This window comes from Xenopus laevis, chromosome 3S, assembly GCF_017654675.1.
Source record: "Xenopus laevis strain J_2021 chromosome 3S, Xenopus_laevis_v10.1, whole genome shotgun sequence".
NCBI lineage: Eukaryota > Metazoa > Chordata > Amphibia > Anura > Pipidae > Xenopus > Xenopus laevis.
In genome coordinates, this window is record NC_054376.1 from 70,372,116 (window position 1) to 70,399,023 (window position 26,908).

Here is a 26,908-nt window from a genome sequence, read left to right on the forward strand (position 1 = left end):
TAAATTCCACATGCCATAAAGTATCTTCATAAAGCTTCAACTATTCCAGGCACTATGTAATACTCAGCAAAACTTTCAACACAACAACTTTATGGCTGAAACTTAAGACTAGATGTTTTATGTCAGGGTGGGTCGCAGTTGTGTATTTGTTCTACCAGCAATATTATGTTACAGATTCGCATATTTGCTTTATCCTGTTTGTGCATGCCTTATGGAACTTATGTTTATATGAAAAAGCTGTGAAAGAGAATACAAATTATTTTCTGTAATTGAAGATACTTACACATATCTAGGAGCTGCAATATTGCAGTCTATTCCAGCTTGGTTCAAGTAGTGTGTTGCTTTGAATGAAACTTACAGATCCTGATTGTTCTCAAAGTTTTTTTTATTACCAACTAATATCAACTTAGCTCTAATTTTATGTGATAATGCCATTAGTATAAATGTGTCACTGTTACTGTAGGGTTTAACTGGGATTATAGTGTCTAAATCTTGGAATTAGGAGAAATCGCTCCAGTTTGTAGCAGGAATTCCCAACCTGTGGTGTGGCAGGTTTTTTTTTGACTGTGTCTCCCAGCTGTTATTTCATGATGACTGATATGTCACGGCTCTCATTGAAGACTGGAGTGTAGTGTTCTGCCTTCCTAAAAAATCTTGCAGCGTAGAATTTATTTTCAGGCAAGCCCTGTGGTTTACATATAAAACCTGGAAGTAGCCAGTCCCTGTGCCGCATGCAACCATTGTGGTAAGCCGCGCTGCTTTTTATGGCTTGGTAGGTGCAAGGGTGGGCCAGGAATTAGGCTAAACCATCTGTGGTTGAAATACCTGAACTATATACTTAAGGCACAAAGCCAGTTTTGAGCTCCTGCAAGTAGCAGCCAGAATTGTGTTTGCTGAAGCAGCAAGTAATTGCATGTTATTGTCTGTTTGTGTTTCAGACACCTAGCGACCATATCCAACTCAGATACGCTTTTTTATAACATGCCCACAAACTGTGCATCCTTGTATAAGACTTTACCAGAAATGTAACTGCAGTTTTTATATACAGGTATGTGACCTGTTATCCAGAATGCCCAGGACCTTCCATAAGTCTTTGCATCTCCATATGTTAAACCTACTAAAAAATGATTTTAAATATTAACTAAACCCAATACTATTGTTTTGCCTCCAGTAAAGATTCATTATGTCTTAGTTGGGATCAAGTAGAAGGTACTGTTTTATTATTACAGAAAAAAGTAGTCATTTTTAACAATTTTTTAATTATTTTGTTAAAATGGAGTCTATGGGAAATGGCCATCCTGCAATTTTGAGCTTTTTGGACAACTGGTTTCCGGATAACGCATCCCATACATATACACGCATCATTTATTTTAATTTGTTTCATTCTTTATATTTATACTGACAGGTTTCATGTATCACCATACCAAATTTGTTCATCATCTGAATCAGTCCTTGCACAGGTTGACCTTGCAATCTAAAGTTCCTATAACTTTTACACAGCATTACACACACTAGGGGCTATTTTACATGACTGTTAGTGTGGGAGGAAACTGCTGAGAAAATCCAAACAAACCTAAAGACTCTTTGGAGATGTTCAGGTTGGGTTTAAACTCACAGCCTTGCAAAATAATAGTGCTTACCACTAAGACATTGGATAATATATAATAGGGGGTTATGTAATTAAAGTCATAATGGCTTGCACTAGGTCTATTTATTCATAACTACCAGTCATCAGTCAGCTGTTTGAAAGCAACATCTTATTGGTTGCTATGGTTTACTAGAAGTGATGCAAGTTTTATTACATTATAGTTAGGGGCAGATTTACATAGGGTCGAATATCGAGGGTTAATTAACCCCCGATATTCGACCGCCGAATTGAAATCCTTCAACTTCGAATATCGAAGTCGAAGGATTTAGCGCTATTCCTACGATCGAATGATCGAAGGAATAATCGTTCGATCAAAAGATTAAATCCTTCGAATCGAACGATTCGAAGGATTTCAATCCATCGATCGAAGAATTTTCCTTCGATCAGAAAATTGTTAGGAAGCATATGGGGACCTTCCCCATAGGCTAACATTGGCCTCGGTAGGTTTTAGGTGGCGAACTAGGGGGTCGAAGTATTCTTTAAAGAGACAGTACTTAGACTATCGAATGGTCGAATAGTCGAACGATTTTTACTTCGAATCGTTCGATTCGAAGTGGTAGTCGAAGGTCGAAGTAGCCTATTCGATGGTCAAAGTAGCCATATTCGACCATTCGAAATTCAAAGTATTTTTTCTTCTAATCCTTCACTCGAGCTAAGTAAATGGGCCCCTTAGTGTCAACATTTTTTTAATGCGCCTCAAAAGAATTTTGACTTTAGTGCATTTCGGTGAATTTTCACCGTTTTGCAAAATTTTAGCAAAGCGAAACGGGTCAGATTCGCCCATCACTAATTATAGTAGCTTTTAAATAATAAGGTATGCAACACTTGTATTTAATAAGATATGTATTTTAAACAGTTACAACAATTGTAATGCCGTCACTAATAGTATGTGTCTGCCATGTGTTAGCTTTATGCACATCTGTGTTGCAATAGGGATATCATGTTTTAAAGGCCACACAATCAAGAGACATTCTTACAACACATGCACATTCTGTTTTTCAGTCTTTCACAACTTTAGCTTATATAATTCATTTATAGTGCACTGTCAGACATAAAAACACATATTTTCACTGTAGGACGGAAACATGCTCTTGTGGGACTATCTGATACATTATCTGTCATCTACATATTACAATAGACTGGAACTAATTAGAAAATACCCACATTATAATGACATGGCCATTATTATGACTATTTATCATAGAAACTTGTCTTTTATTACTATTAACTTTTACAAAAAATGTTTATTTAAACATAATTAAATGTTTCCATTAAGAAAGGTGTTTTAAAATGAACATCAACTTGAGCAAAATGTAGTTTACATTAGTTGCCATGGTTATATACCAATGTTACCCATTATTAAATAATTAGACATAATTAGAACCATTCCTTGAGTAAGTGAGAACAGCAATGTTAATACATCTACGTTTGATGTCAGGTCTTTACATTCCTGGGGACAGATTCTGTTATTAATGGACCAAGAGAAAGTGGACAAAAAATGAGAGGCTGGGAACTGTGGCAGTTCAGACACATGCTGAAAGCTGCATCATCAGTTAACGGAATTCTCTTGTGTATAAAGAACTAATTCTTGTTTTCACGGAAAACTGAATTGAAAGGTGTGCTTTGAACATGTCTTAGGAACAATTTTATTCTTAAGGGAATGTAAATTACACTGATGACACATACTTCTCAAATACAGCTATAGCAAGGATTCATGTGGCCTTGCTTTTCACTCCAAATGACTGAAATTAAATGATAATAATTCTATTATAGCTGCGATTGTTGGCAATGATTTAATAAACCCCATTACAAAAAAACCCACACATCTTTAAGTCTCCTCTTGCTTTAAAGAGCAGTTAAAAAGTATTATTGCTGTCTCAACAGGTAATATGATTCTGGCAAGTAGTAAGCACAATATGGTAGGCATTAACTTACAGAGAATAGATTAACTCTGCTTGCTATGTAAATTTCTTTCAATATATTCATCCTGCTGTGGAATAAATCCATTTTCATAAAAAGCAGATAAAATATGGCACCTTTAAGATCTTTAACAGATTTGAAAAGCTTTATAGAGTAAATAATATGTTCAAGGAGAGAGACCAGTTGGGGTTTCTGTTAGTTGAAGGCGTTAATACATTCTCTCTGGGACCTGGTAGGGGGCATAATTACTCAAATATCTTAGAGGACATTTATATTTATGGTATCGCAGAACACATGACAACAGAAATGCTGTGTCAATTTCATATATAAAACCTGTCAGAGCAGGATGAATGTATTGGAAATTTCATATATATTTCCCCAGAACACAAGACAAAAATGCAATGCCAAAATCAGTGTATAATTGCCCCAAAATACATGACAGAATAAAATTACATAGCTTTGGAACTGTCCTTGTACCTCCTGGTCTCTAAGAAGCAGTCATATTGAATAATTATGCATAAAACCATTACAAAAACAAAACTGTGAATAGACCACATTTAACAACAAATTATAAAGTAATAATAAACAACTTTGATGTTGTTTGTATTATTTAATTATTACATGTTATGAAGACAATATACATGCTCTAAAATTCTGCTTCAATAGCTCAGATATAATGGATTTCTTTATTAAATCTTTTAACTGGTTGGAAATTTACTTAAGGACCTAAGGCCACAAACCCAATTTAATATTATATAAAACTACCACTATTATCTGTGCAATTTTATTTTCAGTGTATTTTCATTGCAATGCTGTTTTGCACTTTTCTAAGCACTGGAAATATTGTGGGCACTGGGCACCCTATAGAGAGAGAGCATTTTCATGCTTGTTAACCACATTTTATCATCTTTCCTATAAGAGTCCTTATAATCGTTTTTTTTTCTTTATGATTCTGCAGCCTGGCGTCTCTAGATAGGAGGTGCCACACTGAACATCATGAAAGAGAAGCATCAAAAATGTCTCAGCAGATGGCTTAAACCGCAGCATTCCTCTACAATGTTATCAGTGGTTTTACTAATGTTTCTGACAGTGACCGACAGCCTGAAACAGAATATTCCTCGGCTCAAGCTTTCTTACAAAGGTATGATATCTTTTCCATCTTGGAGATATTTATATCACTTGCTGGTTTGTTCCTATATGTGCTACAGCTGCTGATTAATCCATTCACAAAACCTAACAATAGTATGTTAATACATTAGTGGCAAATGCTGTGTTGAACATTTATATTAAAAGGTCACAACAATAATTCCTAAGACAAGAAACTGATATAAACAATATGAAGTTGTAACCAAGAAAGCATGATGGTGTTTTTTAAAAACAAGTTTAAAGTTTTACCTGGTGCAGGTAACATGATATTGTTATAGTGTTGAACTTAAATGTAACTATGTGCCTGATAGTATCTCAGAGGCATCCTTTTAACAACATTTTACTTGTCTATCTTCTATGTCTCTGCTACCTTTCTATCACAGGATCAGTTGGCAGGTCACAAAAGGGCACATTGATTCTCACTTGTAGAGTTTTGTAGAGCCCTATGCTTAACTGAATGGTCCAAACCTGGACCTAGTACACAGCTGCATTATGCACTATGATGTATGCTCTCAGTCTTGATGTATCCTTAGCCATTCTATTCTTTCAGTGTGAGCTGCTACTCAGAAGATGTTCTTCCTTTCTGGAATAACTTACAAATGAATTTAGTGCTACTTTTCTGCCCTACATGAATGAAGCATTTAATATATAGTGCTTGTTTATATAACAGTATTGTTGTCTCTGGCACTGTTTGTGTTCTGTGTAGCTGCTGAAAAAGGCAGGTGTGGTAACCTGAGAAAAAGAGACCTGCGTGCCACATACTTTGCTTATATAGCAATAAATGTAAGCATTTACAATATTTGATACACTTGAGTAAGGCAGCATTCACAGCTGTATTGACAGTAATATTTGAACCAACATTTATATGAAAAGAACCTCTAACTCTTTAACACATCCTCAATGTAAAGTAGCATTTTTGCTGTTTTTAGCCTGGAGCTATGTTTGCATACTTTGCTATAGTGTATTTTTGCATTTAGTAGGCTAGTGAACTGATTATTTAACTTTGTACAGGTATGGGACCTGTTATCCAGAATGCTTGGGACCTGGGGTATTTCAGATAATGGATCTTTCCACAATTTGGATCTTCATACATTAAGGGGCAGTTTTATCAAAGGTCGAGGTGAAGTTTCAAAGTGAAAAACTTCGAATTTCGAGCTATTTTTTGTGTACTTCGAATAGGGAATAGTCATACTTCGATTCAAAGTTGAAAAAACGTTGAAATTCGAAGGTTGAATTTTTTTGAAGTACTATCTCTTTAAAACTTCAACCATTCACCACCTAAAAGCTGCCGAAGTTCTGTTTTTAACGTCAAACTTTGACCTTTGATAAATATGCCCCTAAGTATACCAGAAAATGATGTAAACATTAAATAAACCCAATAGACTGGTTTTGCTTAGAATAAGGTAGAGTCCTGCGCGGAACCAATTTCTAAGACCCGCAACCCGCTGACCACCATCATCAAGTGATGGTGCTGCAAACCGGAAGTGACGTCATCAAAAGTGGTCAGGACAGAAACAAGTTTTGTAAAACTTTAAAAGGAGTAAAATACTGTATAGACAATATTACTAAAGATAAGAAATTTAGATGAGACGCGCAACCAAAACCCACGACCCGCAGACCTGCATCTATACCCGCACCTGAAAATCCTCCCCTCATTCCGCAGGCAGGGCCGGACTGGACATGGGGGGGCCCACTGAGTTACTAACTACTGGGGCCCCCTCCCCGCATATGTGCAAACTGCCAGCACACATACGCGGCACATGTGTGCAAACATTGGCGCTCCATGATTCATTAAATTTGGGGGAGATGGGGGGGCTGGCCCAGCGGGGGCCCAGAGATCGGGGGAGGGCTGGGCCAGGTTTTTTCCGGTGTCCTGCCGTCCGAGTCTGACGCTCCCCGGGGTACTATACAATAAGGATTAATTATATCTTAGTTTAGATCAAGTACAAGGTACTATTTTATTACTATAGTGAAAAAGGAAATCAATTTTAAAAATCTGGATTATTTGTTTATACTGGAGTCTATGGGGGACAACCTTTCCATAATTCGGAGCTTTCTGGATAATGGGGTTCTGGATAACAGATCCCATACCTGTATATGATTATTTTTGTAACATTGATTCTGATTAAATTAAAGATATGACTTTGTGTTCTGCTTTTGAACAAGTTGTAAATCTATTCATCATGATGTCTGCAGTCTTTTCATCTCATGGCAATATGCTACTTTTCTGTAGTATATTGATAGTCATTTCTTTGCAGATGTAGATCAATAAAATAAACCATCAAAACTTCTTATCTTTTTTCATATTCAGTAGTTTGCTAGAGAGGTACAGATCATTTCTCCTGTTACTGAATATTTATAACTGATACGATGAATATAAACTTATAGAATTATGAAAATTACTTCCCTTGTCTGTCTAAACATTGTTGGTTCTGTTCCCTTGCACTATGTGTGTGTTCTTTATATCTGACAGCCTGCTTATCTTGCAGATTATACCATATGATACTTGGCCAGGCCTTGTATACTAAATCTGAATATAGCCAGCAAAACTGACAGGACCAGGAGGAAGTTGAGAGATGGAAGCATAGTAAAGTCATTGAAGACAGAATCAAGATAAAGTTGTAACAGGAAGTAAAACAAGCTTTAGCCAAAATAAAGGATATTATTAGTTGTGATGCAACTACTGCAACTAAAATTTTATAATAGACTGTTTTAAAGCAGTGTTTCCTCTGTTTTGTTTGTTTCTTTTTTTTTGAAGAAAATACAAAGGTGATGGGGGTGTTTCACATTTAAGTTAACTTTTATTATATTACAGAATGTCCAGTTCTTAGCAACTTTCAAGTTGGTCTTCATTTTTTAAATATTTTTTAAAATAATTTGTCTTCTCTTTTGCTTTTTTCCAGTTTTCAAATGGGGGTTACTGACCACAGAAGCCAAAAAAACCAAAAAAAACAATATTGCTCCATGGGACTACAGTTTTATTGTTCTTGTTACTTTTTATTATTTTCCTTTGTAACCAGGCCCTCTTCTATTCATTTCCAGTGTCTCATTCAACCCGCTGCTTGGGTGTTAGGGTAAATTAGACCCTAGCAACATGATAGCTGCTGAAATGCCAAACTGGAAAGCTGCTGAACGAACAGTAAATACCCCCCCCACACTAAGATTTAAAAGACGTCTCAGAATGTCAAAGTCAAACTAAAAACTAAAGCTGATCTACTCATTTACTACTGATCTACTTGTTTTAAAGAGCAATACAACAGAACAATAACTGCAATTTCAATCCATACCAGAAAACTGCAGACATTTGCATAAGGAGTAGTATAACCATAGTTCTGAATACAATGTGTGCTCAGTAAGTAATCTGTTCACTCTGTAATAATAGTCAGCTATTTTTCACTTGTTTTAATGAGCCACATTCTACAACCATCTACAGCCTTATAAATGGGAAAAAACATTTTTTTACCCTCAGAGACTACATTCTGCACTAATGCAAGTATATATATATATATATATATATATATATATATATATATATATATATATATATATATATATATATATATTATAACTTATAAAAAAACTTTAATGTATATAGAGATTGTGATATGCACTGGAAGAAAGGAGAACTAAACTCCCCTAAATAGAAAATCCCCATCTACTACCCCCCCCCTGTTCATCTCCCTCTCTGTTTCCTCCCACAGTCCACTATTTAAACAATTGTCCCTGAATGTCACACTAACCTCTCTATGCGGAGTAGCACAGCAGAGCTCAGCTCTTCGGATCCTTTTCTTGCCTTTGGCGATTTACTGGGCTTTCCAGCACATGTGCAGCAGGAGCAAATACCAAACTGTCTCCAACCTCACATGCATGAAAAAGTTCAGTGTCTGTGGTCCTTTAGCAAAGGTATCCCTTGAGCTCCACTGTGCTCCACTAAAAGTATTTTTATTGTAAGAAAAATCAAAAAAATGTTTATATTTCAAAATTAGGCCCTTTGTGCAGTACCAAATATGCAAGCATTGTGTTTATTCCCAGAAATTGATTTTTTAAATGCATGATGAGGTGGTTTAAGCATTCTTGGGACTCAAGCCAACATTTTATAGCATACTGTGGAAAAAAAGAAAGTAAGAAATATGTAGGTGAATAAACATAAGAATGTTACACCCATACAACTGTGAATTGTTTTGTCCGGTAGTCTCTGAGTCATATGCAAAAAAATTCAGAAAAAGGAAATTTTAAGCCTGAAGATTTTAACTAGTAGTTAAAGTAGTTGTATAAATTCTATGTTTCATCATCAAAGAAAGCAAATAAGAACTTTGTTTAATAAAATGAGGGACTGTATGTCTCCACAGGCTAAAGCCATTGCTTTCCTACTATTGCTTCTTTTCATATATTTACTAATTGTAGTTTTTCCTAAGGCTAAGTACATATGTCATGGCATATTTACCTTTCCAAATGCATGTTGTGTATATATACACAGCCTGAAAACAACAATGCATGCCATGGATTCAGGAAACATGTAATTGATGAGTAGCTTGACTTCTTTAGTTTCCTGGCTAATTAAGAAGAACCTCCATCATAGCTTCATACAATTCAAGTGCTACATGAACATTCTGAGATGGCAAAAGCTAGGGAGAATATCATTTGTTACATTCACCTGCTCAGTTTTAATGTGTAGACAAAAAGCATGTTTTTTTCAGATACTCTGGAGAGGCTGAATTGAAAAATAAACATATCCAGTGTGTTGCTTAAAAATGACATATAGCTAAATAATTAATAAAATGTGTTGAAATAAGAATTGAAGAATGTAAACTTAATGGAATGTCTTTTGTTCAGTTCAGTTTCAATTTTCCGATTAACTCTAACAAAGCTACTGCTTGCTTAATAGGGTTGTTCACCTTTACATTAACTTTTAGTATGATGTATAGAGTGATATTCTGAGTCAATTAGCAATTGGTTTTCATTTGTGTTATTTGTGGTTATTTGTGGTTTAAGTTAACTTTTTATTCAGCTTGCAATTTCAGGGTCCATATTACCACACACATTGATATGAATAAGTGACTGGAATATGAATAGGAAAGGCCCTTAATAGAAAGATGAGTAATAAAAAGTAGCAATAACTATAAATCTGTAGCCTTACAGAGCATTTGTTTTTAGATGGGCCCATTTGAAATCTGGAAACAGTCAGTCATATTGGTTTATAATGGAACATCTTGTGGGTCATACCACTTAGGCAAGGTGGTATTGGATAAATACAAGAGTCCTCTGCACTCAACCCATTATCAATATATTTAAGACAGAGACATTTTGTGCATACTGCTACTGAGACATGCCTTACCCTTTAAACAAAACAAAACTGTTTTGTTTAAAGGGTAAGACATTTTTTAGTAACAAAAAATTTAGTATGCACAAAATGTCTCTGTCTTAAATATATTGATAATGGGTTGAGTGCAGAGGACTCTTGTATTTGTCTATATGTATTTTGTGGTCACAGTCTCATTGCACCCCCCCAATGGTTTTAAAAATTAGTGGTGAGCACAACTTTCCCTTGTTTGTTAAGGTGGTATTGGATGTCAGAAAGCTTAAAGCGTAATTGCAACCAATTTACATATGGGCAACTACTGATTCTGTGATGTATCACTATGTTAAATAGAGTTATATTATATGACTGGCTCAACTAATTTTACCCATTCTCGTACTTGTTAAATTACTCTTTCTGCACTGGCAGAGCCAAAATTGTGATTTAAAAATTGGAATTTTGGCTACTAAAGTTACCAGGAGCGGCTTTTTGCCACCCCTGCTAAGTTGCTGCTGCTAGAGGAGAGTTTCTCAACTTGTCTCATGGCAGCAGCACCCCTTGAGGGAAAGTTGTCATAAAATACCACCGGGGTCTCGAAAGAAATTGACCTATCAGGATTATGGGTTTATTTATTACACATATATATTCAACATTTATAGCAAAACATTGTAAGCTAAAATATTGTGTATAAATAGGCAGTTCTCTCTTCATTTAAGTTGTTTTTAGTAAGTAAAGTCTTTATTATATGGAATAAACTTGGAGGGGAGAGCCCAGTTTGTAACCAGAAATCGTGGGCTGGTATGTTTTTTCTTGTATCTGCCCTGATACTGTTCTTTAAAACACCCTCAACTAGACACATTTATATTACATACTGCTACTGGCTCAGAGCAAGTATACTGTATGTGCATTATTCTGGTGCAGTAAAAGTAAGTAATGCACGTGTGCCAGGATAAGAGTGCCCAACTTTACACTGGAATATAATTATTGCTGCAAGCTTTTGAGAAAAAAATAAATTTCTTCATCAGACATGATGTATACCAGGTAGCTATGGGTTGTGCTCTTCAATACTCTTGTGAATAATGATTTCTTATGAGACATCATTGAATCCAGTGGGAGGTTTGGAGGCACACCAGCCCTATTGCCTTTGGCGGCCAAACGACCAAAGTCACCCTTGGCTCTGGTAAAAAAGGGAAAGTAAAACTTCAATTTCTGTAACAAAAAATATAATTTATATGTAAATGAAACCACAGTGTTAAATGCCCACATAATATCTGCAACGGTAATGTCATCGGGTAGTAGGTAAGCTTCTACATGTTGACTTGTTTCTTCTTGTGTTATGTAGTTCTAGTAATCTAGTGAAATTATACCGTTTTAATTTTTGTATAACTTTATTTTTGAAGTATTTATTTAAAAAACCATAGCAAAAATCTGACTTGGCTTTAATAAATATTTATAGAAACAAATTTTTTATAGAACTTAGTGAGTCATAATGTTTTAGCTTGATGAGTGAATTAATGAACATGTCCTCCATTAATGTATTAACTTTGGTACAGTCAGAATTCAAATTATTCACTGGGTTTTGGATTTCTCATGTTTATAGTAAAGGTACATATATATATTCTTATCATCTCAATTTACATGTGGCTAAAAAAACACGCTGGAAGCTTAGTAGTGATGAGCAAAAATGTTTCTGCAAATTTCGCTGCAAAAACGCCCATGAACGAATCTTGTTTCACAGGAAAATTTGCAAAACATTTGAGAAATTAGCTTAACGCATTCCAGTCTATGGGCAGCATTTTTGTCATGGTAACATTTTTGTTGTGGCAACTTTTTTGTAGCACAATACCTTCGAGTTTGTGGGAGTCTTTTTTGTCTACTGCAACATTTTTGTCTCCAGAGAAACATCATGGTGAGTTTATGACGGGTTCCAGAAATACGATGTGAAACCATACATGGTGAAAAAATTTGCTCATCACTTGTACTGGCCAGTGTATCACTACTGCCAGCCTATACTGCCTATACTGCAGTGAAATTTCACCCGAGATAGGGATAGCTATTAGGTTTCTTATTTCTTAAAGGGTATTTACCATAAAGTTACCACTTCACTATTAATTAGATTGGTAAGTAGTGATGAGCTAATCTGTCCCTTTAAGCTTTGCTGAAAAATTTGCTAAATGGCAAAAAGTCACAGCAACTTTTTCCATACCACACAAAAAGCGGTGAAACCTGGCAAGAAAACGTTCTCATCACTACTGGTAAGCTTTTCATTTGGATTTCAGTTTGGCATCAATCTGGATTATTTACAGGGCAAAAACAATTGCAAGATTAATTTCATATAGCAGAACATTAAATAAAACAGTAACAGGACAGTAAAATAATTACATTTTAATGTATTCTTACCCTGTGCTGGTAAATGTGTTGTCCGTGCTTCAAAAAGACTACTATACTTTCTATAAAAATGCTGCTCTGTAGCTAATGGGGCAGAAAAAAGGAGAAAAGGCACAGGTTTACATAACTCCGATGGCTACACAGCAGCTTGTTGCAAACACACTAGATGTGCCAGTGTAAGGCAACAGTACATTATATTTTAATTACTATTATTTTTTGGTGTTACTTTCCTTTAAAATGTTTAGTAATAAATAATAATAAAATGTAAAAAAATGTGTTTTTAACAGTGAAGGTTTTCAGACTTTAACACCTACTGGTGTTCTGTTGATAGTGGGGTTTGTGTGTGCGTGCAAAGGAAAAAGAATATGGCATACCTGGAGGAGTGGGAGGCATGATGCTTTAATGAGGGATCTTGCTTGTCTGTCACACCCTAACATGGGCGCTATGGCAACGTAGCTTTTCAAATTAAAAGATAATTATTTGAAATTTAAGAAAGTATGGTTTGTCTGTGTCTTGCATATGTGTAATTATGCCACCTACAGTGAATGGTATTGTGATAAATACAGAGGAGTGTATTGTACATAGAGCTAGAAATTAGAATAACCAAAATACATTTTTTTGATATATGAAGATGTCTTCCTTGCAAATCTCAGATTTCTTACTATGTTTTCCTTTTGTTAAATACAACTGTGACTTGGCAAGAGCTGCTACATCATTTTCTGAAGTCTGCAATACCAATTATATGCACAACAACTTGAATTAAATACTTCAAAGGCCAAAATAAAATCTGTTATAAAATATGCATCTTTATACATCCATGATATAGCCTTGGCTTATATTTATGCAAACCTTTGATCATCATTTAATCTGTAATATTTTGTAGCAGATGAAACGCAAAGGGAGAGAATAAAATCAACTTTACTGGCTTTGTAGAACTTGCCATATTACAATCTTTATTGATTTGGCATTAATCTGTGCTGCGTTCACTTTTTCTGCGGTCTTCAGCTGGCCAGGCTTTCATTTTGTATTGTAAATATTTTATTGATACCGTCTCACTTTAAAATATATGTTATTAAACATGTCCTCACTGGAATTCTTTCATTACAGAATTTTATCAGTTAAGTACATGTAAAAAGCTGTGGTGCTTTGCCAGCCCTTGAAGTTAGTTGTGATGTGACATGCCTTGGGCACCCATGAACTATGATACCTTTTCCGAATAATGGTAATAATGAAAAACTAATTAGCTCGGACCTGATGGAGAACTATTCATGGAAAAAGCGGTTACTGGACATCCCAGTCCGCAATGCATATTCAGATGTAAATAAACAAGTATTCCTGAGTATAACATGAAATCCGGAAAAAAATTCTTTTCATTGTAGCAAAACACATTGACAAGCAATGTGAAGTGCTATGAGAGAATGAAAGATGTGATACACATTACATAATATAAAACAAGCAACAACAATAAAGAAAGAAATAAAATAAAACAAAAAAAATGCTGTCTGAAGCAAGGAATAAGGAAAAAAAAGAGAAAGTATGGGTGAGCTGTGGCGGAGAGTACGGTTGAACCCTCCAGGCATACAAAGACATTAGGAGATACGCCCGAAAATATAAAAAACAATAAAAAAAATAAATAAAAAAAATAGTTCGTTGTGGATACCTCTGTAGGCTAGCCAAGGATTCCAGACCTTATTATGGCGCTTCAGCTTACCCGTGCGACAGCTGGTTAAGTGTTCAAGTACAAGGACAGAGTCCAATTTAACTTTTACCATTTGAACATCTAGGAAAGGGGATTTCCAATTTTTAGCAATTATCTGCTTTGCAGCAAAGAGGCGATGAAGACGGGTACCATTTAGATAAGGTGGTGGGAACCAGATACCACTGATGAAGCACTTTTTGGGAAGTCTCTTGAATCAGAACATTAATGGAACAATGTGCAGAGGCCGAGATAATGTCAGACCATGTTTCATCACCGTAGCAGACCTTCAGGTCCCTTTCCCAGCGGCGAACAAATGGTAAATCTCTAATGGCAGTCTGGTGAGCCATATAGTTATATAGTGCAGAAATCGATCTTTTCTGAGGAAGAACCTGCAGGTACATAAGCTCAAATGGTGTTTAGCTCTTTTTTTAACTGTTGTCTAAACAAAACCTCACTGGGTTTTTTGAGTTGGGGCTTTAGACAAGTAAGGGTTGTGGCACATGGGGAGATTAGTCATCAAGCAACAAATCTTCTCTGCTGCTGGCGACTTATCTCCCGGGATGGCATACGTATCACTTTGGTTTTCCGAAGTCACCCGAAGTTTCCTCTTGGCAAGAAAAACAAACTTGTTCAAAAAATATCTATTCGATCTTGGGTAGACCTGTCAGAGGGTGACAACACAAGGGCAGATAAGCTGCCAAATATTCTGAAAGTGCCATATTGGCGACTTTAATCTGTCTGTGTAAGGCTACATTAACTGTGACAGGCATATTTCAAAGTGACAAAATGTGTATCTTCTTGTCATTAGTAGGGACATGCATATTCCATTCAAGCAACTGTCAGGCTGCACAGCTTCATTTGGACTCTTCTCTGCCGCCTGAAAATCCTTAGTGGAGACTACATTTATGCCATATGCTTCAATGCACTGCCACACAAGTTTTTCAGCCTTGTGTTGTTCCGTGAATAAACGCAGGCGGAGAAATAGCCGATCCACTCCTTCCTTTATATGCACTGACAGGAACTGTGTGGTCTATTTTTTTACAACATAAAATGATGTGGCTTGAAACTTACTTGGTTTTATATAAAAAGAGTAACTCTGTATTTAATAGGTGTACAACTTGCTTTATACAATTTGCTCATTATCTTTCATGTTAACTTATGCATATTTTATTTTTCTGCATACCTATATTCATTTCTGGAGATCTAACCTTATAGTAAGCGATGAATGAATCTGTGAAAAAATGTGCTAAACGGCGAAAAATTCGCAAAACGCATTGAAGTCAATGGGCTTTTTTTATGGCGACTTTTTTTTCCTAATGCATTAAAGTCAATGGGTGTTTTTTCTTATGGCGACTTTTTCCCCCTAATGCATTAAAGTCAATGGGTGTTTTTTCTTATGGCGACTTTTCTTTCCTAATGCATTAAAGTTAATGGGCTGTTTTTCTTATGGGCATTTTCTCTCTGCAAATTATTCTGCGGCAAATTTTCGCTGCAGTTTTGCGAAAAAATACCCACATGGTGAAATTCTGTATTTTGCCACAAATCCACTGCTGCCGAATAAATTCGCCCTTAACTACTTATAGTGTTTCAAAAAACGATACACTCTAAGTGGCATAGGACTTCCCAACAAGTATATGGTGGTTTTTTTTCTGAATGAAAGATTATATTACGCACAATAAAAGAGAATGCATTTTCATAAAGAGTTGATTGTTGCTGCCAAAGCTTATATACTTAGTAGGATTTGGTGTATCCCGGTTGCAAGTAAATAACTTGCAGATGATGCAGTAATCAGCACAGGGAACTCCTGTAGGTTCCCATCTGGTATTATTTTTCCGAATATAGAAGGTCCTTTTCTATTTGTATTTTGTAGTTTTGTAATGATAGCAAGAAAGAATGTTGTTTTTTAAAAATGTAGGGAAAATAGTCAAAATATATTAAATGAGATTCAAGAATGATATACCTTATGCAAGCCTACAATTTTTTTAAAATATGTTGTATAGTTAGTTTGTTTTTTCAAAGTTTAATGGACAATATACACCGTTAACATGGGGTTGTAAATAGAACTTACTGAAAATATATTCTACATATACATTTAACTAATGCATTTTTTTATCTTTTTTTTGTTACACTACAAGAACATTATTTTCCTTTTACACTTAAGGGGCTATGTAATAAAAGTTACTGATTAGCAAATTACAATGTGTGAATGGGTTCTCTTCTGTAATAATAAAAAAAATGGCAATGTAAGTCTTATGCAAAATATATATTGGGTATTTATACAGGTGTGGTTCCTAATCAGTACAGTATCATTGTTAAGGTTATATGTAACAATTTGAGCAGGTCTCTAAAAAAGTGAGGATGGTTGTTGAGGTACCTAAAGATGCAGTTTCCGTTAAGTGCTACTAAGAAAATGTGTGCTGAGCAATGAGAGGCAGCCTTGATTCTTCACCCATCCATACAAATATTATGGAAGTGGGATCATTTATTCCAGTCATAGTTGTTGGCCCAGGTTGAAATACTAGTTTACAATAGCTTTTATTTATGTGGTCCCCATACCACATAGCCTCCAGATAAAAAAGGGACCTTTCATTCTGGGTATTTTGTAAGAGCCATATATCAGTTGCCTTTTCGGTACTATGTAGTGATGGGCAACTTTTTCCAGCGGTGTATTTTTTACCGGCAAATTTTCTCTTGCGGTTTCACTAATTCACGCCTGCCAAATTTATTTGCCCATCACTAGTACTATGAACTAAAATACAGCATACTGCATATAAAGATAAAATACAGTAGTTTTGGAATGCAATTGAGCTTTGATTCATATCCTACAAAAAAGATTGATTTGCATTAAAACCAAAGATGAAATGTTTCTCAAATCAGCCTGAATATTGTGTTTGCAAGGGGACCTGCAATTAAAAAGCCTATTTAGCATCAAAAGTTTATACAGTTTATATTTTTGTCTTGTTTTGTTTAGTCATGTAAAAGGTTTATCATTTCCAGTTGTCTCATTGCATTGTTATAAAATTCAGAATGTGTTTGCAAATGGGTGGTTTCAGGACCACCTGGATCAGTTACCTAATTAGTGGGGACAGAACTCAATAGTTCATAACTATTTTTATGAATTTTGAGCTGTCTTTCCTTATTCATACTACACTTTAGGGTAGGACTTCACGACGTGATAGGAGCAAACACGTAGCAATGCGACAAAACGCATGCAACGTGATGGATGTTCTAAAGAAAGCGGAAGTGAAGGAGAAATCGCAGGTAAAAACTACATTTATCCGACTGTCGGATGAAAACACAGCGTTTTCGTGGTGCTTGTTGGAAGAAGCCCAGGCCGGTGCAGTTTTCTGCTGATAGGAGCACTGGCCCGGGGTTTCAGGTCAGTATATACAATCACTTGGGGGTGCCTAACATTTGGCACCTCCAAGTGGAAGAAGACTTTCCTTCTCTTTTAATGGGCCCTTGCCGGCCCAGACCTTTTTCCCCGATCAGGCGAACTGCTGGTGCCATAAAGTGGATCACCGTACCAGAGGCCACCCCTTTAGACTAGAAGAAAAGAACTTTCATTTGAAGCAACGTAGGGGGTTCTTCACAGTCAGGACAGTGAGGTTGTGGAATAGGGATGTAGCGAACCGCCGATAATGTGTTCGCGAACGCCGTTCGCGAACACCGGCAAAAAATGCGGACAGTTCGCGAACAGTTCGCGAACTTCGAACATCCGAAAATTGTTCGATTCGAACGATCGAAGGATTTTAATCGTTCGATCGAACGATTTTCGTTCGAATCGAACGATCGAAGCCATTCGATCGAATGATTTCATTCAATCCAATGGCTTCGATCGTTCGATTCGAACGAAAATCCTTCGATTCGAACGAAAATCCTTCGATTTTAGCGATCGAATGGTCGAACGATTTTGACGCGAACGCCTATTGGCGAACGTCGCGCGACGTTCGCGAACTTGCGGCGGACGCGAACAGCCGATGTTCGCGCGAACAAGTTCGCCGGCGAACAGTCCGCGACATCCCTATTGTGGAATGCACTGCCGGGTGATATGGCTGATTCAGTTAATGCCTTTTAGGGATGTAGCGAACTGTTCGCCGGCGAACTAGTTCGCGCGAACTTCGACTGTTCACGTCCGCCGCAAGTTCGCGAACGTCGCGCGACGTTCGCCAATAGGCGTTCGCGTCAAAATCGTTCGACCATTCGACCATTCGATCGCTAAAATCGAACGATTTTCGTTCGATTCGAACGAAAATCGTTCAATCGAACGATTAAAATCCTTCGATCGTTCGAATCGAACGATTTTCGGATGTTCGAAGTTCGCGAACAGTTCGCGAACTGTTCGCATTTTTTGCCGGTGTTCGCGAACGGCGTTCGCGAACACATACTCGGCGGTTCGCTACATCCCTAATGCCTTTAAGAGGGCTTGGATGATTTCTTGGACAAGCAAAACATACAATATTATTTTGATACTAAAATCTATAGTTAGTGTATGAGTATATATAATAGATAGAAAGCTTGCGGCACTCACAGTGTGTATGTTGTAAAAAACAAAAAAGGTTTATTTAGCCCCAAAGTTTCCATCCCCCACAGGGATCTTCGTTCAGAGCAGTATACAGACAAACAAACAGACCCACCCATCACGACACTGGTACTAGCATGCCGAAGAAACAAAGAAGGACAGATTTTTTTTTTAAGAGTTAAAGAACATTAGAGCAATGATCAGCAGAGCACCGTCCCAGTAGTAAAGCCACTCCCCCTACTCCTCCAGTAACTGACAGGAGATAATATAGACGGGTTTCCCGACCTATCACAGCACATTGGTGGGTGTGTCCAGAGGAACACCGGATCCCCATAAGGCTGTCGTGCAGAGTGCGCCCTTCCATATCAGGAGCCACATCTAGGTCGCTATCGCATCGATCCATAGCAACACACATATTGTATTATTTTAGTAGGAAACAACCAGCCCTTTGGCCATGGTGTGCCCATTTTCGTAAGGAGCCACAGTCTTAGTCGCTATTGCAGCGATCCTTAGCTTACCTGTTGAGTATACTGTATACTCATAGTCTGGCCATGGTGCCAGAGTTAAATCGAAATACAGATTGTGTGCCCCACATAATCATGGTTTCTAATCCACCGGGAGAACGTCTATCGCAAGAGACTTAATCACACAGCTACTTCGATCACAACCCACATAATACTGTGCATTTGGGGCTCATCGAGCTTAAACACCAACGGAATCTGGTGGCATCTGGTCTATTCGGTGCATGCAGAAGTTATAGCAAAGATAAGGAAAAAGGTCACAAACATAAAGATAAGGATAACGATAACAGAGGGCTTATAAGTGGCTAAAAATGTGCTCTCACAAAGAGATACAATTGCGTTTACTAGTTAATTGCACATGTACCAACAAACTGTGCTACGGAGTAGCTAATAAATGCAACAAAAAAAATCAACATTGACAATTGTTCACATGAGAATAAGGTAAGGGCTCAAATTTTAGGTCCGTGGAACAGTAAATTTTATATGTCCTCATCTTTCCACATAAGAGTTCATATAAAGCAGCCCAAAGGGATGGTTTCGTTCAACCCCCTGGGGGCTACAGCAGGCCTGGACTGGGAGTCAAAATAGGCCCTGCCATTCCAAGTACGCAGAGGCCCAAACAGCCCCCAACCAACCCACTCCATGGTAACTTTCTATGGAACCATACAGCAGCCCCTCTGGCATTTGCCAGAACCCACAGATTGCCAGTCCGGGGCTGGGCTACAGTATCTAGGAGATATATCCATCTGGATTCACTCTGAGCAGGGCTAGGTCTCTGTTCCCACCCTTTGGTAGCTGAGGTTGGAAATTGATTGCCATGCAGCAAAAGGTGGGCAAACCATGGTCCAACTGTAAAAAATGTCTAGCCACCGGTTACCAAAAAATGTAAGTGTTTTAAAGTAATGAAAATATAATGTATTGTGGCCCTGCACTGGTAAAACTGATCTGTTTGCTTCAGAAACACTACAATACTCCATATAAACAAGCTGCTGTGGAGCAATGGCGGAAATTGAAATACGGCTATATGGCACAGGTTAACTAATGGATAACAGATAACACAATTAGACAGACAGAGCTTATTTGCTATCTGCTGTATAACCTGAGCCTTTTCTTCTTTGAATGGCTGCCCCCATTGCTACACAGCAGCTTATTTATATAAACAATAGTAGTGTTTCTTAAGCAAACACATTAGTTTTACCAGTGCAGGGCTACACTGCATTATATTTTCATTAGTTTAGAACGTTACTGTTCTTTTAAAGCTTTGCTTATGGCAGTTCTGTGGTTGCCTATTCTGTCATGTAGTGAGGTAGTGGTTTTTCCCACGTAGTACAAGCCACACGGGCATGTGACTATGTATATCACTGCGTCATTTTATGCCTTTATTACCAGTGGGGTGATAGGTGGGTCTGTTTGTTTGTCTTTATACTGCTCCTGACGAAGATCCCTGTGGGGGATCGAAGCATTGAGGCTAAATAAACCTTTTTTGTTTTTTGCAACATAAACCCTGTGAGTTCCGCAAGCTTTCTTTCTATTGCAAATAACCAGTGCTGGCACCCAGGTAGTATCTGAGTCTACGGAGTGCACCATTGCTTCATATATATATAGAGAGAGAGAGAGAGAGTTTGTGAGTGTTTCCTTTGGAGGGGTTGAACTTGATGGATTTTGGTCTTTTTTCAACCCAATCTAACTATGTAACTACAAGATACAGTGAAACTATAAATTGTATGTATCTTTGCTACACCCTTGCTGCTGGCTTAACATATAACTAAAAGAAACATGTGACTTAGACATAAACATTTCCATTCTAAAACCTGTCTCTGTTTTCCCACAGACCTGCTTCACTCCAACAGCTGTGTTCCATTCCTGCATCCAGTGACAGAAGGCCGAGAATTTCAAACCCTACTGCTGGATGAAGAGAGGGGCAAGCTCCTTCTTGGAGCTAAAGATCACATCTATCTGCTTGATTTGGTAGATTTAAACAAAAATCTAAGAAAGGTTTGTTTATTTTAAATGCCACCTTGTTTGTTATGGAAACTGCCTGACCTAACACCAGATTAGGAATTACATTTATTGGATAACAGCACAGTTCTTGCCAGTTAAAGACTTTTTCTATAAATGTTGGCTATTTCGCAGCATGTGCATGACAAGACTTGTAAAATGCTTAGGGATTATACATATTTTTTAACTGTATGTTTAACAAACATGTCATATTTTTCAGAAAGTGATAACTGAGTTATAGCTTCTTTCCTTCGGGGCATTCACTGACAGATATTTTTGTTTTTGTATCCGCTCTTGAAGCATTTTTTTGATTCAGCTAGTGAAGGAGAGGATGCCACTATGTTGGCCCAGTCTACAGAATTTCCTATTTTGGTTTAGACCCCTAACAGATGGCTCTTGATAGTTGTAGTGCAGCCATGGAGAGCCCATGTAGCACTATAATATTGTCACATGAATGTACTGTGACACACTGACAAACTCAATTTCATAGTCGTTTAGGCCTGGACAATTTTCGCTAGTAACCCATGGTAAGCAATCACAGGTTTGACTTTGATTATTCAAGCTGCTGCTGTCTGAGAATGTCAGCAGAAGTCCAGTATGCATTGGGATTTTTGTTTAACTGGTAATCTAATTATCTAATGTGCAAGGACCAAAGATTGAATATTTTAGTAAAAGAAAAAAATAATATATATATATATATATATATATATATATATATATATATATATATATATATATATATATATAGTGAAAAAGGATTGCGTCACTCACAGGGTTTTAGTGAAAAAACAAAAAAATGTTTTATTATTAAGCCTCAACGTTTCGATCCCCCACAGGGATCTTCTTCAGGAGCTCCTGACGAAGATCCCTGTGGGGGATCGAAACGTTGAGGCTTAATAATAAAACATTTTTTTGTTTTTTCACTAAAACCCTGTGAGTGCCGCAATCCTTTTTCACTGCTTATTTCCCATGCTGGCACCCAGGTATTAATTTTGTCTCAAATTAGATTTTTAGACCCACTGAAAATGATGCGTTTTTTTTTCTCATGCTGCATTTGACCCCATTTTTTTCATAAATAAGCACACATTTGGTATCTTTTTGAGTTTGCTCATCTTAAAAAAAATCTGAAATCAAAAACTTAAAACTTTGATAAATAAGCTCTTTAGTGACAAATAAGTGTTAAGTGCTATATTTTGGTATATATATATATATATATATTTTTTCATTTACAAAATTCTTTAAACCCTTTTTACACAGTCACTTATAACTATGTTTAGAGTAGAAGAGCTAACGTTGTGTCTGGATTGTTTCTCAGTCTTAAATTTAAGTATAGTTTGTCAGATTATACCATAACATAGCATAACATGTCTGTTTAGGTAATCATAACTCAGCCTTTAAAGAGGTCACTGTCTATAGTCTTTCTATAGTAACAAAATATAGCACCTTTCTAATTAAATAATTTAGAGCAGTGTGATTTATGTTGGCGCACTGCCATTTTCCTTGCAATTACATATTTCCATGCTAAAACCTTAAGGATGTGATTTTATGGTCTGAAAGAGTTTAAATCAACTTTGTGAAAGTACCTTGCATGCCCCAAGAAATTTACAAACACAAGAGTAAAATTTTGTTTTTGCAATACGGTTATACTGCCCTTCAATGCATAGCAAAATAATTATGGATACAACTGATAGGATAAAATATTCTATGAAGATTTCGGCACCTGCATTATACGTTTCTTAGAATCAATAAAACAATTCCCATTCAAAATTATCTGGCCAGCCCGGTCAATGAGCTGACCGATATCCAAGTCTTCTGCTGATATTGGTTGCCACATCTCCCCACATAGACACACCGAATATCGTACGAAACAAAGTTTTGTTTGTATATTATTGGTGCATCCATGACCACCTTAAGGCCAAAAGCACAGAGGACATTTTTGTGACTATCCTAAAAGAAAACACATCTTACTTTTTTGGTGGCCACTAACATTAACTTGAATGAGAATGCAACACTTGTGTTGTTAAAGGAGAAAAAATCCTTACTAGAGAACAGTCTCTTCACCCTCATCAGAACAGCATTGTTTGCATTACATTTACAAATAACTTGAAACCTATTTCAAGTTTTATATATATATATATATATATAAGTTGTTTAAAACTACATTGTCTTTCATTATATTAAAGTTGTTTGCTTTGGTGGCAATTTAGAGGGCCCAATTAAAGCAAAGCATTTTCTTACTGCAGGGAAATCTTGATACCTGAATTGTGATCCTTAAATATAAGTGAACATTTTGTCCTTCCTGTAAATTTTCTGTAACTTTTAAAATATAATGCTGGGTCTTTCTGAGTCTGGCAGACTACAAATTGGACTGAACTTTTGTGACCCAGTTAAACATCCTTTGTTTTGTTTCTATTATAAGCATTTTCCATGCAGATTTTAGAAAAATAAACCTGAACTAGTCTAAAATGTATCATAAAGATGAATTACATTTTAATAATGGTGTCTTTGGATTGATAATCTTGTACTGGTGCAAAAAGTTCATAAAAACAGATGTTCATAACATATTGCTAGAAAATCAAATAACATATTGTTCAATTAACACTATAGAATGACATCAGCAAATTCAATAAATTCAATAAACATGTTCAATGTTGAACAGGAGAAATAACTTCCACAATATTATTTTTTAAAGTGATACTGACACTTCTCTTCAAAATATGAATGCATATGATTAAAAGTCAAGTATAGGTCACATTGCTTCCCTGATAGGTCTGCTTTAGTAAGTAATTGTTACTTGAATTTCCTTAACCTTGTTTTTCAAGATGTCTTTTCTCAACCTGTTAGGATTTCTAATGCTAATGGACTACTGCTGCATAAATATGGAAGCCTCCTCATAGAAGTATAAGGGGGGATCAGATGGTTTATGTAAAAGCACTGGACAAATACTTTTAAAAATTTTTAAATAGCATGTAAAGACAATGTTATGATGGTGCCATTATGTCATTAATAATCAACAATAAGGTTAATCAGATCTCTTTCATAACAAATAAAAAAAGTAAGATATTTCCTAAACATTGAATAATGATTCTCAACTCACAGGTGCCCTTCTAGTTTATAATCAAACACTACTGCAAAATGCTAGCCTGAGAGCTATACATTATGTTAAACCTGTCTAGGTCCCTGGTGAAATATTAATATCACTGCATCCTAAACATGGTTTACGTTTGCTGTCTAAACAATTGCCTTCAATCAGTTTAAATGTCTTCCTGCCCGACCGTCACATAACAGCTTATTTATATAAATGATATTCAAGGATCTGGTTATTTCAGCCTTGCATGGTAGATAATTATATTCTTTACCAAAAAGTAGCTGTGGCATGGCAAAAGAATATCACTGAGTAACTAGTTTTTGAACAAAGCTGAAATTAAATGCATGTGAAAATAATAACATAATGCATGTGTTTCTGATTACAACCAGGCCTACACTGATCACTTACTAATCTGTGATCCAATTCAAAGCAGCATATCTATGGTGCCAGCAAAATTCTTGGCACCCTTTATAACTAAAATGGACAGTCGACCACCTCACCCGCTTGAGCCAGATATTTCCTAGAAATCTTAAGAAGCACCCGCTGCAGTCTCTGAGCTAACCCTGGCAATTGTAATAGTCCTTGGAAATGTGGGAAGTAGGTTGATTCAGCATTCTGTCAGTTTGTTCAAAGTTCCTTTGTAAGATCAAAGGGTTTCTTAAAGGTGGAGATACTGGGACTACTGTTTGTGCAACCATTGCCAGAGACATGAGGATTAGCCATTTAAATGTGTATGTTTATAATGAGTTCTTATGTGTTATTTAATTTAACGTATGGTTATTGTTGTATTTTGATTTCTTAATGAAAGTTTTCTGCTTGCATGTCAATTAATAATGCTGAGGCCAAAATGTATTCCATCCAAATTTTAAATTGTCTATACATTGTGACAGTAGGCCATTGTTATGCGACAGGAACTTATTTATGGATTTTTTATTTATATATTTTCGATATGAATGACATTGTATAATAATGGGGAATACATTTAAAGATCACAATTCTTTTCATATTTTCAGATTCACTGGCCTGCAGCAAAGGAAAAAATTGAGTTCTGCAAAAGAGCTGGTAAAGACAACAATGTATGTACTTCTGCAATATCAATTTCTGCATACATTTCTTAACCAGTTATTATGTATCCACCCAACCACGCTTTAAGCCATGGACAGGTTACTCTTTGTTTTAGCTTCATGCCTTTGGCTTGAAATAGCTAAGGTTTTTTTTTACAGAAAAGTCATTCTGCCAGCAAAATGCTTATTCCTGTGATGCTACTGCTCACTGCAGACATACATTTAGACTCTTACAGAAATCTTACTAATGCTTTCATTGGATTAAGAAAATACCTTAAATATAAATTAAGAATCTTACATATAATGTAAATCATGTGTAAGACATACACATGACTCTTAAAAGTAACAGTAACTAATACAGTAACCAGTGTTTTTATATGTGTTGGTCTCTAAAGACTGTGATAATGCTCCTCATTGCTTCAAATGCATGAACTGTTTCTGACCTTTAACAGAATTCAAGCTGGAAAAAGTTATTTCCAACATGAAAATATTTTGTTGGAAGGGATTTGTCAGCAGGGGTTTTTACAGGGGCGATCCTGGCCCCTCTGCCGCCTGAGGCAGCAGCAGTTGCTGCTGCCCCCCCTCCCCCAGAAATTCGCTCTTAAAGTACCAGGAGCAGCATTTTTGCTGCCCCTGGTACCTAGTGGGGCGCTGCCGCCTGAGGCGACAGCCTCAACTCGCCTCATTGGCGAAGCACCCCTGGGTTTTTAGAACAGAGTTAAAGAAAACAGAGTAATTAACATGCCAACACTTACAACATGGACATCATGAAATGAACAGTAGGTACAGATCAGGCTTGTAATGTAACCATTTACAACAATGTTGAAAACATTTCCCATTTCTCAATTGTAGCTGGAATGTGCAAATTTCATCAAAGTCCTTCATCATTATAATAAAACCCATGCATATACGTGTGGCACTGGAGCATTTCATCCTGTGTGTGGCTATATTGAACTTGGAACTCCCAAAGAGGTAATTATATCTGCTGCAAAACATGGTATAATACCAATTGCATGTTACAATCTCTGATTTTGTAATGATTCAACACATAACCTGAATTAAACTCCGAATGAAGGCACCTACCCTCTCCCCATATCCCTAAATTTCATGTCATTTAGATGCGTAAATTATGGAGTAGGAGAGGACATCAGGCAAGTGGTAAAGACAGGCATGTCCTGCACCTTGTAATGTTGCACTTTACAAGTATCTTTCCTAAAACACATAAAAATATAGATAGCTTCATATTTATTTACACATTTATTTCCACTCTTCTTCCATTTAAAATAGAAAACTCACCGATAAAATTATTCCAGTGCCCATATTTATTTAGTGAGTTTTTGCTTTGTTAGAGTGTTATAGTCCATTGCTGTCCCATAAAGCAGTTTAATCATTTCTGATAAATGGCACATTTGCCAGAGCAGAACATGCTTTGTAAATGTACCATTCCATGATGCTGAGATGCAATGCCCCTTTATATAAAATAGAGTTTGACTGTTCCAAGCAAAGAAACACATTCTGTCAAATCAACACATTAATCAATGTAGTTCATTTTTAGAAATAGCTCCTTTTTGGAAACTTTTTTTTTTTTTTTAATCTCAGCACCTCTCTGCACCTTTGA

The 26,908-nt window shown here is 36.5% G+C and overlaps 1 protein-coding gene across 3 annotated transcripts in view; it reads left to right on the forward strand.

Moving 5' to 3' along the window:
• The window catches only part of sema3d.S (semaphorin 3D S homeolog), an 89,391-nt gene that overhangs the window by 14,126 nt on the left and 48,357 nt on the right, over positions 1 to 26,908 (forward strand). For all 3 annotated transcript variants that reach the window (XM_018254326.2, XM_018254327.2, NM_001094120.1), the window contains 4 exon segments: positions 4,527 to 4,709; positions 20,972 to 21,135; positions 25,240 to 25,302; positions 26,143 to 26,262. In XM_018254326.2, the coding sequence (XP_018109815.1) occupies positions 4,565 to 4,709; positions 20,972 to 21,135; positions 25,240 to 25,302; positions 26,143 to 26,262 (492 nt within the window). In that variant the 5' untranslated portion in view covers positions 4,527 to 4,564.